This window comes from Lissotriton vulgaris, chromosome 7, assembly GCF_964263255.1.
Source record: "Lissotriton vulgaris chromosome 7, aLisVul1.2, whole genome shotgun sequence".
Lineage (NCBI taxonomy): Eukaryota > Metazoa > Chordata > Amphibia > Caudata > Salamandridae > Lissotriton > Lissotriton vulgaris.
In genome coordinates, this window is record NC_141695.1 from 193,921,829 (window position 1) to 193,942,967 (window position 21,139).

The following is a 21,139-nucleotide window of genomic DNA, read 5'->3' on the forward strand; positions in this document are numbered from 1 at the left end:
TTTCTTGCACCCAGTAACAAAGAAAGTTGTTTTGTCAAGAACAGCTCTAAGGGAACCCGCACCTACCTTTTGGAGGCCAGTGAATAGTAAGTCGCTCAGAAGGAGTCCCAATCTTGTCATTGTAGTGTCATGTCTAGTCTGTCCTCTTTCCTGATGTAAAGATGGTGAATGGAGAGGATTGGTTCACCTCTTACATCAAGTTGGAAGAGGTGGACTACAACATGACCGCCGGATGTGACTTAGTTTACAATTCAACTGTGTGTACAACATGTCCTGAGAGTCACAGAAACCACAGAAAGCCCTTTAACTAGAAGGGTGGGGGGAGGGGTGGGGGGGTGCTCCTGCAGTCCACATGCATGCTTAAAGGCTATATTAAAGTAGCAGTACAGTGTACATCACCACTAAACTCAGACCTATACTAGGGATCAGGGCCTCTAAGAACCGGTATAGCACCCTGCAGCGGGCTATAAGGCTATATTAAAGTAGCAGTTCCGCGCACATCAACGCTAAACTTGGGCCTATAACTCAGGTTCAGGCATTTAACTACCAGAAAGCACCTGGCGGTGGGTTATATAGCTGTATCAAGGTAGCAGTTCAGCGTACATCACCACTAAACTTGGGTTCAGGGCCTTTAACAAAATGTATAGCACCCGGAGGTGGGCTATAAGGCTCTATTAAAGTAGCTGTTCAGCTTTCATCACCACTAAACTCCACGATACTGGGACAGTTTATTTACATGCCTACATATATAATCCCTTCTATGCCATTGAATACCACTTACAATAGTGAGGGTGGGCCTATATAAATTTTACATTTACTCAGAACACTTTTTATGGTTAAATTATGATGCTTTTGCCTGAGTTTGCCATTGATGTGATAGGTGGTGGTGGCCAGTAAACTGTGAAAATGGTAGGGCATTAATACTTGCTCTAAATTTGGCTGAGTAAGACAGACGTCCATAAGGAATGTTCTATGGGGTTCTCATTCCAAGCATTGTGTTAAAAAGGGACAATTGAGTATTTTGCCCCACAGTCATTACACACATTGATCACAAAAAGCCAAAGATTCAGAAGGGGTACTAACAAACGATTCAAATACTTGTGTACTGTGCCAGACAACCCTTATCTTCCCCTAGGGACTCTCTAAGAATAATTCAGAAAAAACGTCAGCAAAACCTGAATTTTTAAAAGAAATGGCCCTGGAAAGTTGTCTGAAGAACTTTATGCATTACAATCAAGTAGGAAGGTCTGTATATTTAAGGTCACACTGCCTATTGCTTTTCAAATGGCCTTTATGGGCAAGTAAATGTTTGATGTTTCCTTTCACATCATTTTTTAAGTAGGTTTTTTATCTCTCACAGCCACAGACTACACTTAGCACAGCTAACTATATCTTACAACACATAGCGAAGCTCGATATATCTTACAGCTCACAGCAGAGCTAGATAGATCTTACAACTAATATCAAAGCTAGAAACATCTTACAACACACAGCAGAGCTAGATATATCCTACAACTAATAGCAAAGCTAGAAATATCCTAAAACACATAGCAGAGCTAAATATATCTTACAACACAGCACAGCTAGATATATCTAACAGCACATAGCAGCCCTAGATATATCTTATAACTCATCACAAAGCTAGAAATATTTTGCAACAAATAGCAGATCTAGATACATCTTACAACACACCACAGAGCTAGATATATCTTACAACAGATAGCAGCCATAGATATATCTTTTTGGGGAAGGATCCAATAAAGTAGGTCTTGGAGTCTCAGAGAACCCCTCTGAGAGAGTCCACTGCGCTTAGGGAGTCTCTCGCAACAGGGACGGGGAAATGATACCACTCCCCCTGGGATCACAGCTTACTGGACTTTTGTTTCAGCTTTGACTCACCTACCGGTTTGTATCTCCTCTTGCCTTGCCGTGTCAATAATCCTCCCCTCCTCTTTCCCTCCTCCATTCTCTGTCTACTTCAGCTACTCCTCCCCCCCCAATCCCTGGAATATATCTCCCCTTGCCTCCTTTCACTACCTAGCCCCCTGTCCTTTTTTGCGCTTTGACTAAGCACTCCTTCTCTCCTTTATGGGGAAGGATCCCAGTTATTTACGCTGGAGTCTCAGCATACCCGCTGAGAGAGTACACAGTGCCATGGGAGCCACTCACAATTGAGGTATGGTATGGCACCCCTGGCCAAAGCACCCCTCTCCCCTTTTTGGGGAAGGATCCAATAAATAGACCTTGGAGTCTCAGAAACCCCTCTGAGAGAGTCCACTGCGCTTAGGGAGCCTCTCGCAACAGAGATGGGGAAATGATACCACTCCCCCTGGGATCACAACTTCTGGACTTTGGGCACAGCTTTGACTCGTCTACCGGCTTGTGTCCCTGTCACCCTCCCCATCCTCTGGCCATGCCGTGTCTCTAACCCTCTTCTAATGTAATGTAATGTAAATTGATACTTGTATAGCGCACTACTCACCCGCAAGGGTCTCAAGGCACTTGTACGAATACCGCTGTGGACCCCTTCCTGGCTTTCCCTGTGAGGCATCCACTCCTGGGCACCCCCAAGGTGGGTGCCAGGCATCCTTAGCGTTGAGGGGGCCGTTGTGGAGATTAAGCAAGCTATTGCCCAGAGTGGGACTCCATGATTGGAATAGGCACCGAGGCGAGAATTATCAGGTCCGTGGAATTTTGAGCCCAAGACCCGCTGAGGCGGAGAATTGAACCCTGGTCCCGGGCTAGACCTCTGCATCAGGGTCTGCCGCTCTAACCATTGAGCCACACTTCTCCTCCTCTTTCCCTCCTCTACTCTCTGTCTACTTCCCCTGCTATTACCCCCCTACTCCCCGGAATATCTCCCCTTGCCAGCTTTTCTCCCTACCTATATGTTCCTTTTTGTTTGTCTCAACCTTACTTGTAACTAAAATTGCCGTGCTCTAATAACTGTGTAACTTTTGTAAAGCTGTAACCTGCAATTTATTGTCTGATACCCATGTAAAGCGCTCTGATACCTCCATGTCTAGCCAGCCCTATATTAAACCTTTTAAATAAATAAAAAAACTCATAGCAAAGCTAGATATATCTTACAACAAACAGCAGCCCAAATATATCTTAAAACACACAGCATAGCTAGATATATCGTATAACACAAAGCAGCCCTAGATATATCTTACAACTCATAGCAAAGCCCAAAATATCTTACAACAAATAGCAGATGTAGATATATCGTACAACACACAGCCTAGCTAAATATATCTTAGAACACATAGCAGCCCTAGATGTATCTTACAACTCATAGCAAAGGTAGATATATCTTACAACACATAGCAGTCCTAGATATACCTTACAACACACAGCATAGCTAGACATATCTTACAACACATAGCAGCCATAGATATATCTTACAATACATTGCAGCCGCGAAGCTAGATATATCATACAACACATAGCAGATCTAGATACAACTTAAAACACATAATAGACCTAGATATATTCTACAGCACATATTAGAGCTAGATCTATCCTACAGGCTCACAGAGCCAGGCAGCTGCTCAATTCTACATACAGCACACGGTCAGATAGTAGACAGATTACACTTTATTTACATTTTCTGCTCACATAACAGACAGAGTACACTTTATTTACATTCTGGGGTCACATAACAGTAGTGATAATATCTTAAAGGCATTACCAGTATAGATGATAAACTACCTCCAATAAACAGCCAATGCAGGAAGTGCCTCTTGTAACAAGGAACCACAATTTGCTGTTTTTGCTATTACAGTTTATTCACACATGCATTACTTTTGTTTGAAACATCATCTCTCATGTTTCTAAATATAAAAAAAACACAAATACATTTTTATTTTGCATAAAAAAGCTCAAACATAAGTTGACATTTCCATGAAAGAAAACGGTATGTCTGTCACACAATTCCAGATGCACATTTTCAGGGAATACACGTTCTTGCCATTTTCACCAAACACTCAGGAACATTCATTTTATGATTTATCATGGAATCTCTTATGTCCATCAAACGGTGAAGAATTTCATCACCATTATTTCAGGGATATGCATAACTATGCCAATAATGGGAACACATATGTAACTGATGGGTCATCATCATCTCTGGGTTAGCCACTGTGCCACCATGAATGTAAATATTTAGGTCGCTCATGCTCCATCATTGCCAGGGGTAGCCAGTATGAAATAGGTAGGAGATGGGCCTTCATAAGCATTTTGTCAGGAATACCCAGAAATATCCTGTTTTGTGAAGGTGACCTAGCATGTTTTCCTGAAATGTCCCCAATATTCCACTAATGTGCCATTATTATATGAGGGTTAGTCAGCATGTTTCCAGTGTGGTCACACTATGTCATGGATGGGTTAGATTTGGCATGCCTGAAACTCACTGTCCTTGACTTAACACACCATCACAAATACATTGACAAATACACATATATGTTCACTTATGCAGAAGAAGGCATTCATATCCCAAAACACTTTGACAAGCCTAATAGTATCAATGCTGGTCCCTGCCCTTCCTCTGAAATGCTTACATACCAAGAGGTGGCAGTGATCCCATGCCGGTTCAAAGTCCATGGCTCTGCAGCTCTAGGGCAGCCCTCTAAGCTCCTGGCTTATGCCATATATAATCTCTGGCAGCATCAGTAAGTAATGAGAAGAGAGGTTGTTGGACCAGCCCCTAGCTAGCCACATGGTATGATCCCTCTCAATGCTCAGGGGGCAAGACATGAAGAGGCCTAGTTTCGGTATGGAGCGAGCTGGCCAGCTGGGTCTACTAGACAAAAGGGAGCTCAGAGGATAAACCGAGGGCTGGCAGATTATAGTAGTCCATCCATCCACTAGCACTGTGTGAATGGAAGGGACACAAGAAATGAGAGCCCTGGGGAAGGCTGAGATGACACCTCCTTCTATGACTCCACCTTTCTAACCTTGTCCAAGCCCGGAGAAGATGGAGACAGAGGAAGGGCAAAGACTATGGACTAGTGAGAGGTTGCTTTATGGTGAGGGAGTAAACATTTACTGCTTTGGCATGTTATGTTATGGAAACTTCTAAAGCGAATGATTACCCAAGGGTGTCTTGGTGCTGAGTTGGGGTAATGCAGTGTAGAAGGGACAGGGGAGGCCAAGTGTTTACAAGCCACGTGTTTACAAGTTTCGTAAAACTCAGTAAAGTGGGAGCTGCTTTGATATTTATGGGCAAGCTGTTCCACAGCACTGAAGCTTCAGAGGAGAAACTGTCCCCTATTTGAATCTCTTAAATCTAGAGCGAGAGATCATCAGTGTATTTTTGGATCTTAGGTCTCGATTGGGTATGTACCAAGAGAGGGATTGTTTAAGGTACCTGCCGCAGGAATCATGTAAGGCTTTATAAGTAAGGCATAGTGCTTTGAATTTGATCCAGTTGGCCACTGTAAACCTGTGGAGCTTTTTAATAGAAGCTGAGACAGGGTGAAATTTGGGCAGATCAAGGATAGGCCTATCTGCTGTGTTTTGAATACTTTGCAATTTCCTTGTGTACTGTTTTTGATGCTAATGTACAGACCATTACAATAATCCGATTTGAAAAGGATTAGTAGTTAAATAACTGTTTTTCTGGAGGTAAGGAGAATAAACGAGAGAATCTTCTTAATAATTCTCAGAGTATTCACACTAGAAGAGATGACTGAACAAATGTGTTTATGAAGATTTAATTTCTTGTCAATGACTATGCCCAGATTGTTTACTTTTCGGACCAGGATGGGAAGAATTTCCAGCTCCATAGGCCAGGATGCTGGGTTCCAGAATTGGGGTTTTGTTGACAAACAGAATGGCCTCGGTCTTCTCCAAGTTCAATTTAAGGCAGTGCCTACCCATACAGTTACTGACTACTCTCATGCAGTTCTGAAACTGGGTTGTATTAAATTCTGCTTTGTTTGATGCTGAAACGACAATCTGCGTGTCGACTGCATACGAAGTGGGTGAAAACCCAAAAGATGTAATCAGAGAGGAGAGTTTGATTTGATGACATAAATATTGAAGAGTAGGGGACTCAGGGAGGATCCTTGGGGGACCCCTCACAGGAGGGAAAAAGGCTTAGATGTAAAATTTCCCAACATGCCTGAGTACTCCCTGTCTGTTAAAAACGACTGGAGTAAGTCTTGTTAGTGATGCCCAATTTGTTATGACAGTCAATGAGGGTGTTATGCCTTCTGGGTGTCTGTGAAGAGACATTACTGAGTGAAGAGCCTTATTTTCAGCCCCCTTCTGAATGAGAGGAGATCTGGAGAGTTCCTCAGGTGGAATGGGAGCTCATTCCAAGCTTTGGGGGGCACATGTGATGAAGCTTCTGTCACCGCAGCTGGCCTTTTTGATCGGGGGAGTTACAACTAATTTGGCTTCTGTGGACCGAAGATTTCCAGTAGGCACATACCACTTAAATTTCTGCCTCAGATGGTTGCTGTCAATTATATTGAGGGCATTGAAGGCCATACAAAGGGCCTTAAAACATACTCTTAGCCTCAAGGGGAGCACATTAAGTTGTGCCAGCTCTTTCTTTACAGAGACAAATTTGGGAGTGCTTGTGATTAATCTTGCTGCTGAATTTTGAGCGATTTGCTGTCTATTGATGTGCTTTTTTTTAGTATTTAGAAGAAGACTATTGCAATAGGCTATCTTTGCCATAATGAGGCCTGTGATCACTGTCCTGAGACTGCTCTCGGGTAGAAAGATCTTTTTTCCTTATTATCCTGAGGATTAGGAAGCAGGCCAAGATCACCATGCTTACGTGGTCGCCATAAGCGAGTTTATTGTCCATAATCACCCCCAGGTTTTTTGCTTTCCTGGTGAGTGATGGGCATATGCCCAGCTCGTCTGGCCACCCCTCTGGCGTCCAGATATTGGGGTTATTTCCACATATAAGGTCCTCTGTTTTGCCAAAGTTTAATTTTAAGCAGTTGGATGACATCCATCCGGAGATGGCCTCATGCAGTTATGAAAGCGAGCCCCCGTTTCCTTCTCCTGTCCGTGTGTGATTGATAATACTATTTGCGTATCGTCTGCATATGAAATTGTTTAAAAGCCATAGGATTTGATCAGGGCTGCCAAGGAGATCACATATATATTAAAAAGTGTAGGGCTTAATGATGATTCCTGTGTTACCCCACAAGGGAGAGTAAATGGCTTTGACCTATGGTTGTCGAGGTCCACTATTTGAGAACGTTCCGATAGGAACGCCTGCAGAAGGTTCTATGGGGCTCCTTGAATGGTGGCATGGTCAACAGTATCGAACCCCGCTAACAGATCGAGGAGGATAAGTGCTGCAGATCCTCCTTTACCAAAAATAGATTTTATTTCATCTGTAGTTTTGATTAAAGCCATTTCCATGGTATGTTTGGCCCTAAAGCCGAATTGGGCAGGGTCCGATATCTGATTGTCCTGAATGAACTGTGTCAATTGAAAATGAGTTCGTTTTTACACTATCTTTGTTGGAAATGGCAGTCTTGAGGTAGGGCAATAATTTGCTGGATTATCGGTGTCCAAATTGTTTTTTTAAGAAGTGAAGTAGTGTGGCTCACTGGTTAGAGGCGGCAGACCCGAGAGCAGAGGACGGCCCGGGACCAGGGTTCGATTCCCGGCGCGGCAGGTTTCTGGACCAGGGTCAGCGGACTCGATAATTCTCTCGCCTCGGTGCCCACTCTGATCAGCGATCACACTCGGCAACTCTGGGCATTAGCTTGCCTCATCTTCACTAACGGCCCCACCAGACCGCCGGGGATGCCTGGTCTCACCCTGGAGATACCCATTAAGGGACCATCTCTCAGGGAAGCCAGGAAGGGTTTCGCAGCGGTCGAAGCGCCTTGGGACCCTACGGGTAAGTAGTGCGCTATATAAATGCCAATACATACATACATACAATACATAGAATGGAGGCCTTTTTCCACAGTTTAGGGAAGTTCCCTGAGGTAAAAATCCCATTAAAGATGTTAGTAAGATAAGAGGCGATAGGAATAGGAAGCCTTTTGAGAATCGAAGGGAGGCAAGGATCTTGAGGTGATCCCGATTTGATGGACTTGAGTAGGTTGAATAATTCTGCATCCGTAACAGAAGAGAAATGACTACGTTTGGGTTGAAGGGTTAGGGTTGAGGGTGAAAACTGTTGCTGGATTAGGGATGATCTTGAAATCCATGACACAAAAACAAGTAAACGGATTGTAGATTTGTTCTACTTTATCAAAAAAATGGAAGGCCATTTTCTCACAAAAAGCTAGAGTTTAGTTACTACCTCTAATCAAGGGGGTTTGGTAAATGTATTTATAGCTTGAAAGAGTTCTATAGCAGAATGTGTAGATGTTTCAATTTGATGTATATAATAGTCAGATGATGTGTGGAGGAGCTGACGGCAATACTTATAGCCGTAATCATGTTTCCAACTTTAGTTCCAGGAAGAAAAAGAAAAACTTTAGTAAGAACACAATGTGGCTAGCTCAGAAAGAAAGAGCAACAAAGTATCAAGTTCAACAGTGAGGCGGTCTTTATCTGACATTGGGTAAGGTCCTCACTCGTGCGCTGTGTTCGTCCCTTATAATTTATTGGATAATTATTACACAGTATGTACACAACTGAGGTTCAACATATATTACATTTATAGACCTACTCGAAAAGCTGCTGTACAAGTCATTGATGTAAAGCACCAACTCTTCCTAACTAGAATATTACAGTGGAATTTACACTAGGCGGATTTTGCGAGCAAAATAAATTTGCAAATAAAACCTCATTTTGCACTATAATCAGCAGAATGCAGCCACCAAGAAAAAAGTAGGAGCCCATGCAGAGAAAATAAATTCAAATAACACCAAAATGGCAACGTATTTGAAAAACAAAATATATTATAGATCTTGTGGACCACGGCAAAAAGCTGTTTGAAATCACTTCCTGAGGTGTCATCAAATATCGTCTCCAAAGAGTATTAAAGCTTGAGACTCTGTTTGATTTTCTGGTTGCTACTAATTAACTACTGTGCTACTGATGTAGGCTGGTATCCCGGTTGCGGTGTGTATCCTGGTGGGTTATCATACGTCATTGGAGGTGTCTGATAGGTCTGAATTTGCCCCTGAGGCCCTAACTGTGGCAGAACTGCCCCTTCCGGTGGTGAATAAGGGGGTGGTTTGGAATCGCCTTGCGGATGAATTTGATGCTGAACTGGTCCCCCCCTCAAGGACCGGACACGTTCTAATAACGGCTGTTGAGAAGCAGGCTCCAATTTGTGGTCAATTCCGCAAATTATAGCTGGGAAGATAAAAAAGAATTGGAAGAATGAATAAAACAGCATCAATTTGGGAGAAAAAACAATACAGTGGCAGAAGGATTGACTGAAAATTGGTAGGATTAGAGTCTTCTTAGGCAAAACAATCACTGATTCCAGCACCATGACAAAAAGCTATTACGATTCCTGATAAACTTTTCAAATCTAGTCTTATTGAATCCGACCTATGTTGGAACTCTCACAACTCATCAGCCTTCATTGAACATATGTTACTCAATTGTAAGATGGCAAAATCATTTTGGATGGACATTGAGAAAAATATAAATAAAGTATTTTAAACTAATATCTCCCTTAAAACCCATGCTGTAACACTAGGTCTGTGGTTCTTCTCACCAACCGCTCACCTAAATGGTAATGACCTGCACCGCCTTGACCTGCTACTGACCATAGGGATCAAAAATATTATGTGAATAGAAGTCATACAAGAACTTATCTTATCATGACTGGTGGACTTTGGTCTTCTTCGCTAAGAGAGTGTGGACAACACAGGGATTGACATGAACTTTCACAACCACTCATCGCACCATCTATGGAACAAGTTGGATTTATACTTTCAGAAAGTGAAACCCCCAAGGCTATGTTCCGCACCGTGGCCATACCGATACAACAAGAATCTCATCACATCTCTTCTGCATAGATTCAGACCAATGGTAACTATTAAACTGATCACTGCAGCTGTTCATCCAATACCAGTCTAATGATCCCCTTGTTTTGGGTCTATCTCCTTTCTCTTCTGTCTCTCTTTTCCTTTCTATCTCTGGACTTAATCACCTACAATACCTCAGATGAAGCCACATCCTATACTAAGTGTCATTGTCGTTTAAAAAGTTGTTACAAAACTAAAAGACAAACCATTATGCATTGTCTTTATTATGAGATTATGGAGCATATGTACAAGCCCCTATCGCCACCACAACATCCTTTTCACCGACATTGTGGTGGCGATAGGGGTTTAGTCTTATTTACAAGGCAGCATTAAGCCACTTAACGTAGCTTAACGCTGCCTTGTAAATAAGGCCCCCTTTCACACCATGGTTAGCGTGAAAGGGGTGGGCAGTGGGTGTTGCAGTGGGCGTTCCACCACAACACCCATTCATTTTGACGCTGCCCCCCTATGTACAAGGGCAGCATATATAGGAGGCCGCACCAAAATTAAGACCAGGGAAAACCTGGTCTTAACTTGGCGAAACGAGGAGAGATGCTTTATTCCTCCTCGTTTTTGCTTTTTCCATGTGTGCTGCCTTGTGCAATACACATGGAAAAAGCAAAATGGCATGGATTGTTTATGTACAGGAAGGTTCGCCTTCCTGTACATAGACACATAAAAGTGACAAAATTGTATTTTATGATTGTTTCTGTGCAGGAAGGGACACCTTCCTACACATAAACCTTGTTCCCCTGCATGCAGTTACCCTTGCACTATGGTGCAATGGTGTCTGCGTTGGCACTACACTTCTAAGTGTAGTGCCAGCGCAGGGGGAAATGCAGGGCTGCACCACATCCTTGTAAATATGCTGCAGCCCTGTGTTTAACGCCACACTCTGCCACTACACTTGTACATAGCCCACTGTGTCTTTTTACCAAATTCAATATAAGCCTCTAAAATCACACCGTCAGAGCATACCATGAACAGTGTTGTTAGCCTATGCAGTGCTCTTTATCAGACTATAGAAACTGCCCATGGGTGAGGGTTCTTTGAGGAACACCTACCAGAAGCAAAGGCCAATATGACAGCAAACCACCCCAAGCCGAAGGACCAGGAGAACGCCTTGAAGTTGAGATCCAGTCCGAAAATAATGCTGCCATGAATCATGCCGATTGCTGCCAAAAGAGCTGCATAAAAATAAACATGTTAATGGAAAACTGCCTTGGTGTGTGATGCTGTCAACACCCCCAACCAACCACCCATCCACCCTTCCTCCCTGCCCCCGTTCTCCATGCACCACTCATGCTTGGGCCACTAACCCTCCTGGACTTCTGCGCATAACATTCAAAGATACGATGCCACAGGGTCAATCTTACTTGCAGCCATATTTGAGATGCCAATCTGTGAAAAACTTAGAAAGAGAGACGGGATGAAAGAGAGAGAGGGGGCGTAGAGGCAGAGGGCATTTGGTCATAGGGTACTTGAAGAGTCAGGAGGAAAGAAACAGAGCTAGAAAAAAGGATTGGGTGAAGAAAATGGTGTAAAATAGAGAACATGAGATGGAGAGAGAGGCTAGTGTAGGGATAACAAATGGGCTAGAGAGTGAAAGAAAGGGAGAGTTAAATTAAAAAAAAAGGCAGAGGTAGGCAGAGAGAGAGAGAGAGAGATTGAGATTATATATTTGGGAAGGGATGATTAGAAAAGGGAGTTGCCTAACAATGGTCAGATAGAGGGGCAGAAAATGGGTATAGAAAATACTGTAGGGAGGGAGAGAGGTAGGGAAAGATTGGGGCAGAGAGAGAAAGTTAGACAGGGGGTCGGAGAGAGGGGATTTGAAAACGAAAGAGGGTTACAGAGAGAGAGAGAAAGAGAGAGAGAGAGAAGGGTAAATAGAGGGAGAGTTAGATAGGGTGGGCACCAAGAGGGTTAAAGGGTGTGTTAAAGGGACAGCCTAAAAGGGAGATGATTAGCCAGAGCTGGTATGTAAATGCCTTCTCCCAAACTCATCGATTGTTCTTTCAAAGGTGCCAGGCCATGTGGACCTCTCACACTGACCCTACAGACAGTCCTGTCCCTGAAGCCAACCCCTGGCTTACTGCTCCACAGGTAGTACCTTGGGTAAAGATGCTCCATGCCACGCAATTTAGGACGCCAACAGGACCATCCGTCTGAACATACAGCGCCGCGGCCGCCAGCAGGATACAGACAAAGCCAAAGAGGACGGAAAGGACGAGGAACGCTTTGACATAGCCTGTCAGGAAGGAGACACAAGATAGAACCTTACTAATGAATAACAAGAATAACCTGAAGGCAAGAGAACCACAGAGACTGAGTGCATCAAGTGCATGACCAGCTTCTCCAGATGCAGCTGCAGACTGGTATGCATACATGCCTTCTATACATACTTATGACATGCATGATAATATTAGGGCAAGAATTTCATGTGCGTCCTCTATAACACTTTATATATTCAAGCAGGGCAGAGCATTCAAAGGCATTAAGCACACTTGGATTGTCTTTCTAGGATGGGCTAGGAGAACACAGTCACTCTAAATCTCAAACTTCCTCAAGGCTCTACCCTTATCACTAACATTTACCCAGAGTCTACTCAAAAACCCCTGAGTCACTCAAATATATTTCTAAAAAACAGAAAATTATCATTCTACTCATGAAACCCACCCTCACCTTATGCTACCTTTAAATCCAAGACTCATTCAGACCCGGCTGATGTAGCGCCTTTTTTTAGACCCCCCAACTGACTCTCCAATCCTGTCTCTCACACTTTCTTTCTTGCCTTCTTTTCTTCCGTCCTTCTTTCTTCCTTCCTTCCTTCCTTCCTTCCTTCCTTCCTTCCTTCCTTCCTTCCTTCCTTCCTTCCTTCCTTCCTTCCTTTCTTTCTTTCTTTCTTTCTTTCTTTCTTCCTACATACCTTCCTTCCTTTCTTATTTTTCTTTCTTTCTATATTTCTTCCTTTGTTCCTTCCCCCCTTCGTTCCTTCTGCCCTCCCTATCTCTCTTTCTTTCTTTCTGTCTTTCTTTCTTTCTTTCTTCCTTTCTCTCTCCCTCTTTCTTTCTTTTTTACTTTCTTTCTTTCTCTATTTTGTCCCTCTATTTTTTCCAGTGACTTGTTCATTTTTTGCCGACTCTTGTTATCTCTTTATTTCCTTCCATCTGTTGTCTCTTTTCAAGAGTCCATTGATGCCACATTAGGAACTGAAAAGCAAAATTACTATCCTGACTGTTTCAGCTGCACATTGTGCGATGCTGAAGAGATCATTTTATCTTGCAGAGTATCGGTTAGCTTGTCTGTCGATATTGGAGGCTCATAGAAAGCAGAGGAGTAGCTATGAGGGCCGAGTGGATGGGGGCTTGTGGTAAGGTCCCCTGTAGTCACTGAAGACCACTACATTTTGCCTGGTAGAAGGGCAGATCTCATAATACATGCAGGTCAGTTGGTGTGTCAAGGCCATGTGGAGGTGTCTGAAGGCTGGATGACACCCCACGAGGGCCTGCTGATTCGTAAGGACCAACTAGGGTGTTTGAAGGCTGGATGGCACCCATGAGGGCCTGCTGATTCCTAAGGACCATCTTGGGTGTCTGAAGGATGGATGACACCCCACGAGGGCCTCCGGGTGCATAAGTACCATGTGGAGGTGTCTGAAGGATGGAGGGCACTCCATGAGGGCCTGCTGGTGTATGAGGATCATGTGGAGGTGTCTGAAGGCTGGATGACATTTCATGAGGGCCATCCTGGTGTATAAGGACCATGTGGGGTCTCTGAAGGATGGATGACACCTCATGAGGGCCTGCTGGTGTATAAGGACCATGTGGAGGTGTCTGAAGGATGGAGGACACTCCATGCGGGCCTGCTGGTGTATAAGGACCATGTGGGGTCTCTGAAGGATGGATGACACCTCATGAGGGCCTGCTGGTGTGTAAGGACCATGTGGATGTGTCTGAAAGACGAATGGCACCCCATGCGGGCCTGCTGGTGTGTAAGGACCATGTGGAGGTGTCTGAAGGCTGATGAACGCTCCAAGAGGGCCTGCTGGTGTGTAGGGACCATGTGGAGGTGTCTGAAGGATGGAGGGCACTCCATGAGGGCCTGCTGGTGTATGAGGATCATGTGGAGGTGTCTGAAGGCTGGATGAACACTCCATGAGGACCTGCTGGTGTATAAGGCTCATGTGGGGTCTCTGAAGGATGGATGGCACTCCATGAAGGCCTGCTGGTGTGTTAGGACCATGTGGAGGTGTCTGAAGGCTGGATGAACGCTCCAAGAGGGCCAGCTGATTGTGTCTGGAGTCAAAGTCTGAGGTGCGGGTAGGGTGCAATTTCTACTTTCAGGGCCTCCTGGGAGTGTTTAAGGGCAGACTGAGGGCCTCTAAAGTCAGCTGAAGGACTGTAAAGTCCAGCTTTGGTTAATGAAGACATGCTCAGCACCTCTTTTAGACATGCTGAATGTATCTGAGGGCACTGTATTGTTTTTAGGGTGAACAGTAGTGATTAAGGACCAGCTAAGTGTGGGAGCAATATAAGAGTCACTGAGGCCATGCTGGATGAGTGTGTTATCAGAACATGAGTCTCCGGCTACTCCTGGCTTATATCATTACAACTCTGATAGATTCTTATGGTTTTTTTGGAGGTGTCAAGTGATGTCTCTTGTCAACTGAGAAGGTATACAACCGTTACAACGCAACTTTTACAACTACCTACCATTACAACGCGACCATTACAACGCATACCATTACAACGCATTGTGCTGGGGGGCGCTCTAGGATAGGGAATACGTTTAATTTACTATCCAACACCTTCCCTAGTGTCCACGGGGACTGGAGTTGGAATAGTAAATTATACTTACCACTATCCAGCACCTCTAAGCGCTATGCGTTGTAATGGTATGCGTTGTAATGGTCGCGTTGTAATGGTAGGTAGTTGTAATGGTATGCGTTATAACGTCATACATCCACTGAGAATCTCTAAGGGCTACCTGGATTAGTGTAAATAAAAGTGCAGTGGTTTAGGGCAGACTGAGGGGCTCTGAGGGCTGCCTGGATTGGTGTAAGTACAAGTGCAGTGGCCGAGGGCAGACTGAGGGGCTCTGAGGACTGACTGGATTGGTGTAAGTACAAGTGCAGTGGCTGAGGGCAGACTGAGGGGCTGTGAGGGCTGCCTGGATTGGTGTAAGTACAAGTGCAGTGGCTGAGGGCAGACTGAGGGTCTCTGAGGGCTGTTTGGATTGGTGTAAGTACAAGTGCAGTGGCTGAGGGCAGACTGAGTGTCTCTGAGGGCTGCCTGAATTGGTGTAAGTACAAGTGCAGTGGCTGAGGGCAGACTGAGGGGCTCTGAGGACTGACTGGATTGGTGTAAGTACAAGTGCAGTGGCTGAGGGCAGACTGAGGGGCTGTGAGGGCTGCCTGGATTGTTGTAAGTACAAGTGCAGTGGCTGAGGGCAGACTGAGGGGCTGTGAGGGCTGCCTGGATTGGTGTAAGTACAAGTGTAGTGGCTGAGGGCAGACTGAGGGGCTCTGAGGACTGACTGACAGTGCTTGAGGGCATCTTGGGGTTGTATGAAGTAGGATCAGTACTAGGGGCAGTCAACTAGATCATTTTCACCCATGTCAGTGCCTCTAGAGCCCCAGAGCTGTGCATAATTTCCAGGAAGAAGTTAACCATACAACCTCACCTTCTCCAGGACTGGGCGCAAACTCCAGTGAGTCCCAGTGAGGCACAGTCCTGGACTGGGCCTGTGCTAACAAGGCATGTGCCATAGAATAACAAATGTTTAAGGTATCTTTGAGCTGATCTCTTCTGACGACTTGGCTGTTTCAGGTTCACTTTTCAGCGACAGCCCCTCTGCTTGGAAAGTTTTCACGGCTACTCCATCGCGATAGTTCCATCATGGACATAATCCTCTACATGCTTTACATTATTATATCTTTGTCATTTTATTGTTTAATATAGGAAGTTTTGAATGAAGCTACAATGGGTGCGTCAGTAAATCATTTGTGTATTTCAATTTGGATTTTTTGTGTGCTTCTTCAAATGTCCTCAGTGCATGCCTTTTGGTCTTATATCCATAATTTGATATTATGTCTTTTCATTATATTTACTAACTAAGGAGGGAGACTCTCTATTCTTTAAGCTAAAAACAATATTAGCTTTCTCCCTTTTTAACACTTTTTCGACTCTAATGTGAGTTAGAGGGCAATTACATTTTCTGCATGGTATTCCTAGATCTTCCTCTGAGGTGTTCTGAAAGGGCAGCATGTGTATTTGAGCTTTACCTGTGTGATGAATGTCTGAATGTAGGTCTGGCATCTCCTCTTCTATTTCCGAAACCACTCTCACAAAACAACTCTTTTTGGGGCACAGTCCTACTTGTCGATGGGCCACAGTCCACGTGTGACACCTACATCCACTCCTCAATGTTTAGCCACGAGCACTTAGCACAACAGGATGTTTGAGGCTCTATTTATGTTCAAAGTTAAGCTAAAGGTCATTGATTCTAACATGCAGGTAAATAAAAAGCTTGAGTGCTTCAGTGACATGGTACATGGCATACCTGAGGGACAATCTTTGCAAATTCCTTCTTTCTGTCTTTTAGATGCTACATTTTTTCTGGATCTGTTACTTTAATCACTGGTTTGTCGTCCCTCGGCATTTGACGAGGTAGCAAATTATGCCTGTTGCCACGTTGTTTTAACTTGTATGTTTTTAGTCTTGATTATTTGATTCAAGCCGTTGCAAAACGGTAATATATTATCTTAAAGTGCAGCTACTAGCTGGATAAAACGAAGCAATGCAAGTGAATATTGTTTGACGCATTGGTGGTGTAAGATGCCAGGTTTAGGTCCACTGCACCTATAAGTCTTAGCAAGGCCCTGCCTTATCACACCCACTAAGTGAAACCAAATGAAATAAAACCGTTTTTAAAATTCTGTTTTGTCAGTGGAATGGGAGCACTCCAGAAGCAAGATAATATTTTTCCTGGAGAGAAGAAGGCCCTGCTGGCCTATTAGAGGAGCCAGTGCAAGATGAACTTGAGGTTAAGAAGGGCCTCTGAGTCCAGTGATCATGGTGGCAGTGACACTGAAGTGAGTGAAATGAAGAGAGATAAATGCAGAGTCCATATCCCAAAAGACCGGGGGCCTCATTTATAAAAAGTGACGCATCACTGCGTGAAAACAGCGATGCGTCACTTTTCACTGGGCACTCCTTACGACATTCCTGATGCGTCATATTTAATGTAGACGCATCATGTCGCAAGGACTTACAGATACGTCAGTATTTCTGACGTATCTGTAAGCGCAAAAGTGACGCATTGCTGGAGTGTGTCACAAAAGTGACGCAACTCCAGCAATGCGTCCTTTCACATGGGGAAAGCCCCATGTGAAAGGGCTTGCGTCAGTCTTACGCCTGCTGTGAGGCAGGCGCAAGATTTTGACGCAACAGCATCCTAAAAGTGACGCAGTGAAATCTCATAGATTTCACTGCGTCACTATTACGAGGCTTTTTGCGGGGGAACGCCCCCTCTACATACATTATACCTGACGCAGGTATAATGTGGCGCAGGGGTTTAAAAAGTGACGCATCTACCTAGATGCGTCACTTTTTAAATATGGCGCAACGAGGCGCATTTTTTACACCGCTGGTGCGTCACAAAAAGTGACGCACCGGCAGCGCAAAACTGACGCAAGGCCTTCATAAATAAGGCCCCGGGTGCTTAGTTATGTGGTGGTGACATAGATAAGTGGTTTGCAGCATAGGAGGGAGGTGGGCATGCATATGCGAAGAGTCCCAGAGGGAGTTAGGCGGGTTAGCTTGAGGGAGCACATGTCCATTGTTGAGAGGGATACACCACTGACACTAGATGCAGCCGACCAGGCTAGGTATGATTCCATGAAAGGGACCCTCAGCTGAATGTTTTGTTTAGTCCCAGAGAAGTATTGTATATAGTTCAGTGATGGCCAGAAACAGGCACACAAATTTTAGGTGGATTTTGTAGACTTATCCAGTAAGGCACTGTAAGGTTGGGTAAAAACTCCTAAGGTATAGAGTTGTGATGGGCTGTACAATTTTTTAATGAAGGAGCACTTCTTGAGTAACTGCTTCACAGAGCTACACCAGCACCGAATGGTCTCCAACCTCACTATGCCTAGAGAACATGCGAGATAGGCTGCCCTCTGGCTCAGCACCTGAGTGTCCAAAAGGTACCTGGGAGTGACCACAAGAAGGTTTGTTTCTATTCCCTCAGCAGGCAGTAAGAGAAGGCCAGAATAATGTATACAAGGAGAGGGATTCCCTATCTCATCTGAACAGAAGAAGTGACATTTTGGTGGGAAGAAGCCAGTGGTGCCATATGGCTGTGTACATAAAAAGGGGGACTCTGTATGTCCCAAAAAGCCAAACAGAGGTAGCAACTTTACAAGGCTGACTAGTGTAGCTCTAGGAGCAGCCTAGTCCCAGGAAGAGAGGGTAGAGCATGCCTTGGTACCCTTTACATGGGAGTTGGACAAAGAAGGTAAACTGGTGATCCCTGAGGATGGTGGACATCACTTTCAAGAGGTCACAGAGAATGGGGTCCCAGTCACTGCTCTGCAGGAAACATGTGTGAGCCATACATGGAGGTAGCACGTCTGTTTTCCACAGAACAGCATCTGCCACGCCCGGTCTGTAGGTTAAGGCCATGGGTAGGAGTTTGTCCCCTTATAGCCAGGGCATCTCTACAATGGGAGGGTTGCTTGCCAAGAGGAGGGTCATTTTCAATCCCAGGAATGATCATTGACTGCATGCTTGCCAGAGCTCCCAGGGCTGGACTGGCTACTTGGGGGCATATTATCAAGCCTGTGCGCTAAAATTATCGCCGCTTTCTCGGCCGAAAACGGCCGATAAAGCGGCGATAATGGGCTTGATAATATGCTCTGTGGAATTCCAATCGAAGCACATGTTAGATGTGAAGACATCTAACATGTGCTTCGATTGGAATTCCATAGAGCATATTATCAAGCCCATAATCGCCGCTTTATCGGCCGTTTTCGGCCGATAAAGCGGCGATAATTTTAGCGCACAGGCTTGATAATATGCCCCTAGGTGTTTTTATGGGCTGGCAGCATGGGGTCTGGTTTTGTTGCCGAGGACCTGCTGGCCATATTCATACTTGGAGTGCCTCTAAATAAACAATGCAAAAACAAATGGTTTTAAAGTGTGCTTAAAGCCTACTTTAAAACCATTTATTTTTGCATTGTTTATTTAGAACAAACCACCCTGTAGCCAGTCTGGCCCGTTACCAGGAGTTGATCTGCAGGTTTAAATTACTGAAATCTTTGACTGGACCTAATAAGACAGTGACTTTATTTCATTTTATGGCCATTAATCTGCCCATATTAATAAACCACTTTCTCACAACCCCTTTCAGAGATACTGCCTTTTTTAAAACTACTTATATATGAACAGGAGGCATCTGTGAAATACAGGGTAACCATGTTCTTGAAATAGATTTTTGTCTACAATAGCTCCAACAGATCTCATTTAAATAAGGTTAAATGTCAAGCACATACTGTCTGACTCAGAATGTGTATCATACATTGTTGTGAAAACTCATCCATATGCTTTAGTCATAAAGGACAGTCACAATCATTACTTGTAGGTCCACCCGAAAGTGGAAGAGCAGAAGCCCCGCAGCCTATTGACAGGGCTCATTTATGTCCATTATCACTCATGACATCACTACCATCTTGGTTGCCACAAACAGGGGTGGTGCATCAAGTTTAACCCATCCTCACCTCCTGCAGTGCCACAAGATCCTGCATGACATCTTAACCCATGGCAGGACATCCTTTAGCCTGGCATGTCCAACCTCCAGCTGACTACACATCTATACAAGGTCCCCCAGAGGGGCCCTTGACCACAGCCATACAACTCCAACCCTCTGGAGCAACTAATGGTCAATCTAAACACTCTGTGGATTGATATAGAGGCAGCACTGAGGCAGCCAGACCTGACTGGAGGGTGGAGTTACTGAGCTTGTCTTGGAATATTGCTACCTTGGTGGTAGGATAAGGGCTATTGATGTATTTTCTGCTTCAAAATACATTTTTGTAATAAGGAATATTGAGTGATGGGCCCACACTTCACGCAAGAAGTTTACCTGTTATCTTCCTGCACTCAAGGACTACCAAAAGCAATTCACTGGAAGTACCTTGTATATCACTTTTTTCTTTCACTGTAAATAACAAATCACAATATGGTATCTCTGGCTTCTAGAGGCACCGGTTTTATATTAGATTTTCTCAAATTATTTTAGTGCCAAAGAAGCAAGAGGTTGGTCTTTAAAGGTCTCGACACAGCCAGCAAGGCTTCTTCAGCCTTTGCTTTTCTTAGTGAACTCTGGGTAAATTCCTCTACTTCCACTTGTAAGAGTCTTAATTGAGATCCTCAGCCCCTCAAAAGCATGAAGTTATTGATTTGGGCTATATGCAGACTAGGCAAACTGTGCTAGAACACATGACTAAGAGAGGTATTGAGAGCCATCAGAGAGGTATTGAGAGCCATAAGAGAGCCATACGAGAGGTATTGAGAGTCATAAGATAGGTATTGGGAGTCATAAGAGAGGTATTCAGATCCATAAGATAGGTATTGAGAGCCATTGAAGAGGTATTTGAGAGCCATAGGAGAGGTATTGAGAGTCATGAGAGAGGTATTCTGAGCCATAAGATAGGTATTGCGAGCCATACAAGAGGTATTGAGAGCCATCAGAGTGGTATTGAGAGTCATAAGAGAGGTATTCAGATCCATAAGATAGGTATTGAGAGCCATTGAAGAGGTATTTGAGAGCCATAGGAGAGGTATTGAGAGTCATAAGAGAGGTATTCAGAGCCATAAGCGAGGTATTGAGAGCCATACAAGAGATATTGAGAGCCATAATCTAGGTATTGAGAGTCATAAGAGAGGTATTGAGAGCCATACGGGAGGTATTGATAGCCATACGAGAGGTATTGAGACCCGTACAATAAGTATTGAGAGTCATAAGAGAGGTATTGAGGGTCATTAGACTGGTATTGAGAGCCATCAGAGAGGTATTGAGAGCCATAGGAGAGGTATTGAGACCCATAAGAGAGGTATTCTGAGCCATATGAGCGGTACTGAGAGCCATACGAGAGG

The 21,139-nt window shown here is 44.3% G+C and overlaps 1 protein-coding gene across 2 annotated transcripts in view; it reads right to left on the reverse strand.

The window, feature by feature from the left end:
• Positions 1-7,927: 7,927 nt before the first annotated feature.
• Positions 7,928-21,139, reverse strand: part of LOC147701165 (uncharacterized) — a 35,162-nt gene continuing 21,950 nt past the window's right edge. For both annotated transcript variants that reach the window (XM_086929925.1, XM_086929926.1), the window contains exons 3-5: positions 12,091-12,228; positions 11,042-11,164; positions 7,928-9,294 (exon numbers count right to left, since the gene is read on the reverse strand). In XM_086929925.1, coding sequence (XP_086786051.1) covers positions 9,020-9,294; positions 11,042-11,164; positions 12,091-12,228 — 536 coding nt within the window. In that variant the 3' untranslated portion in view covers positions 7,928-9,019. The remainder of the gene's footprint in view (positions 9,295-11,041; positions 11,165-12,090; positions 12,229-21,139) is intronic.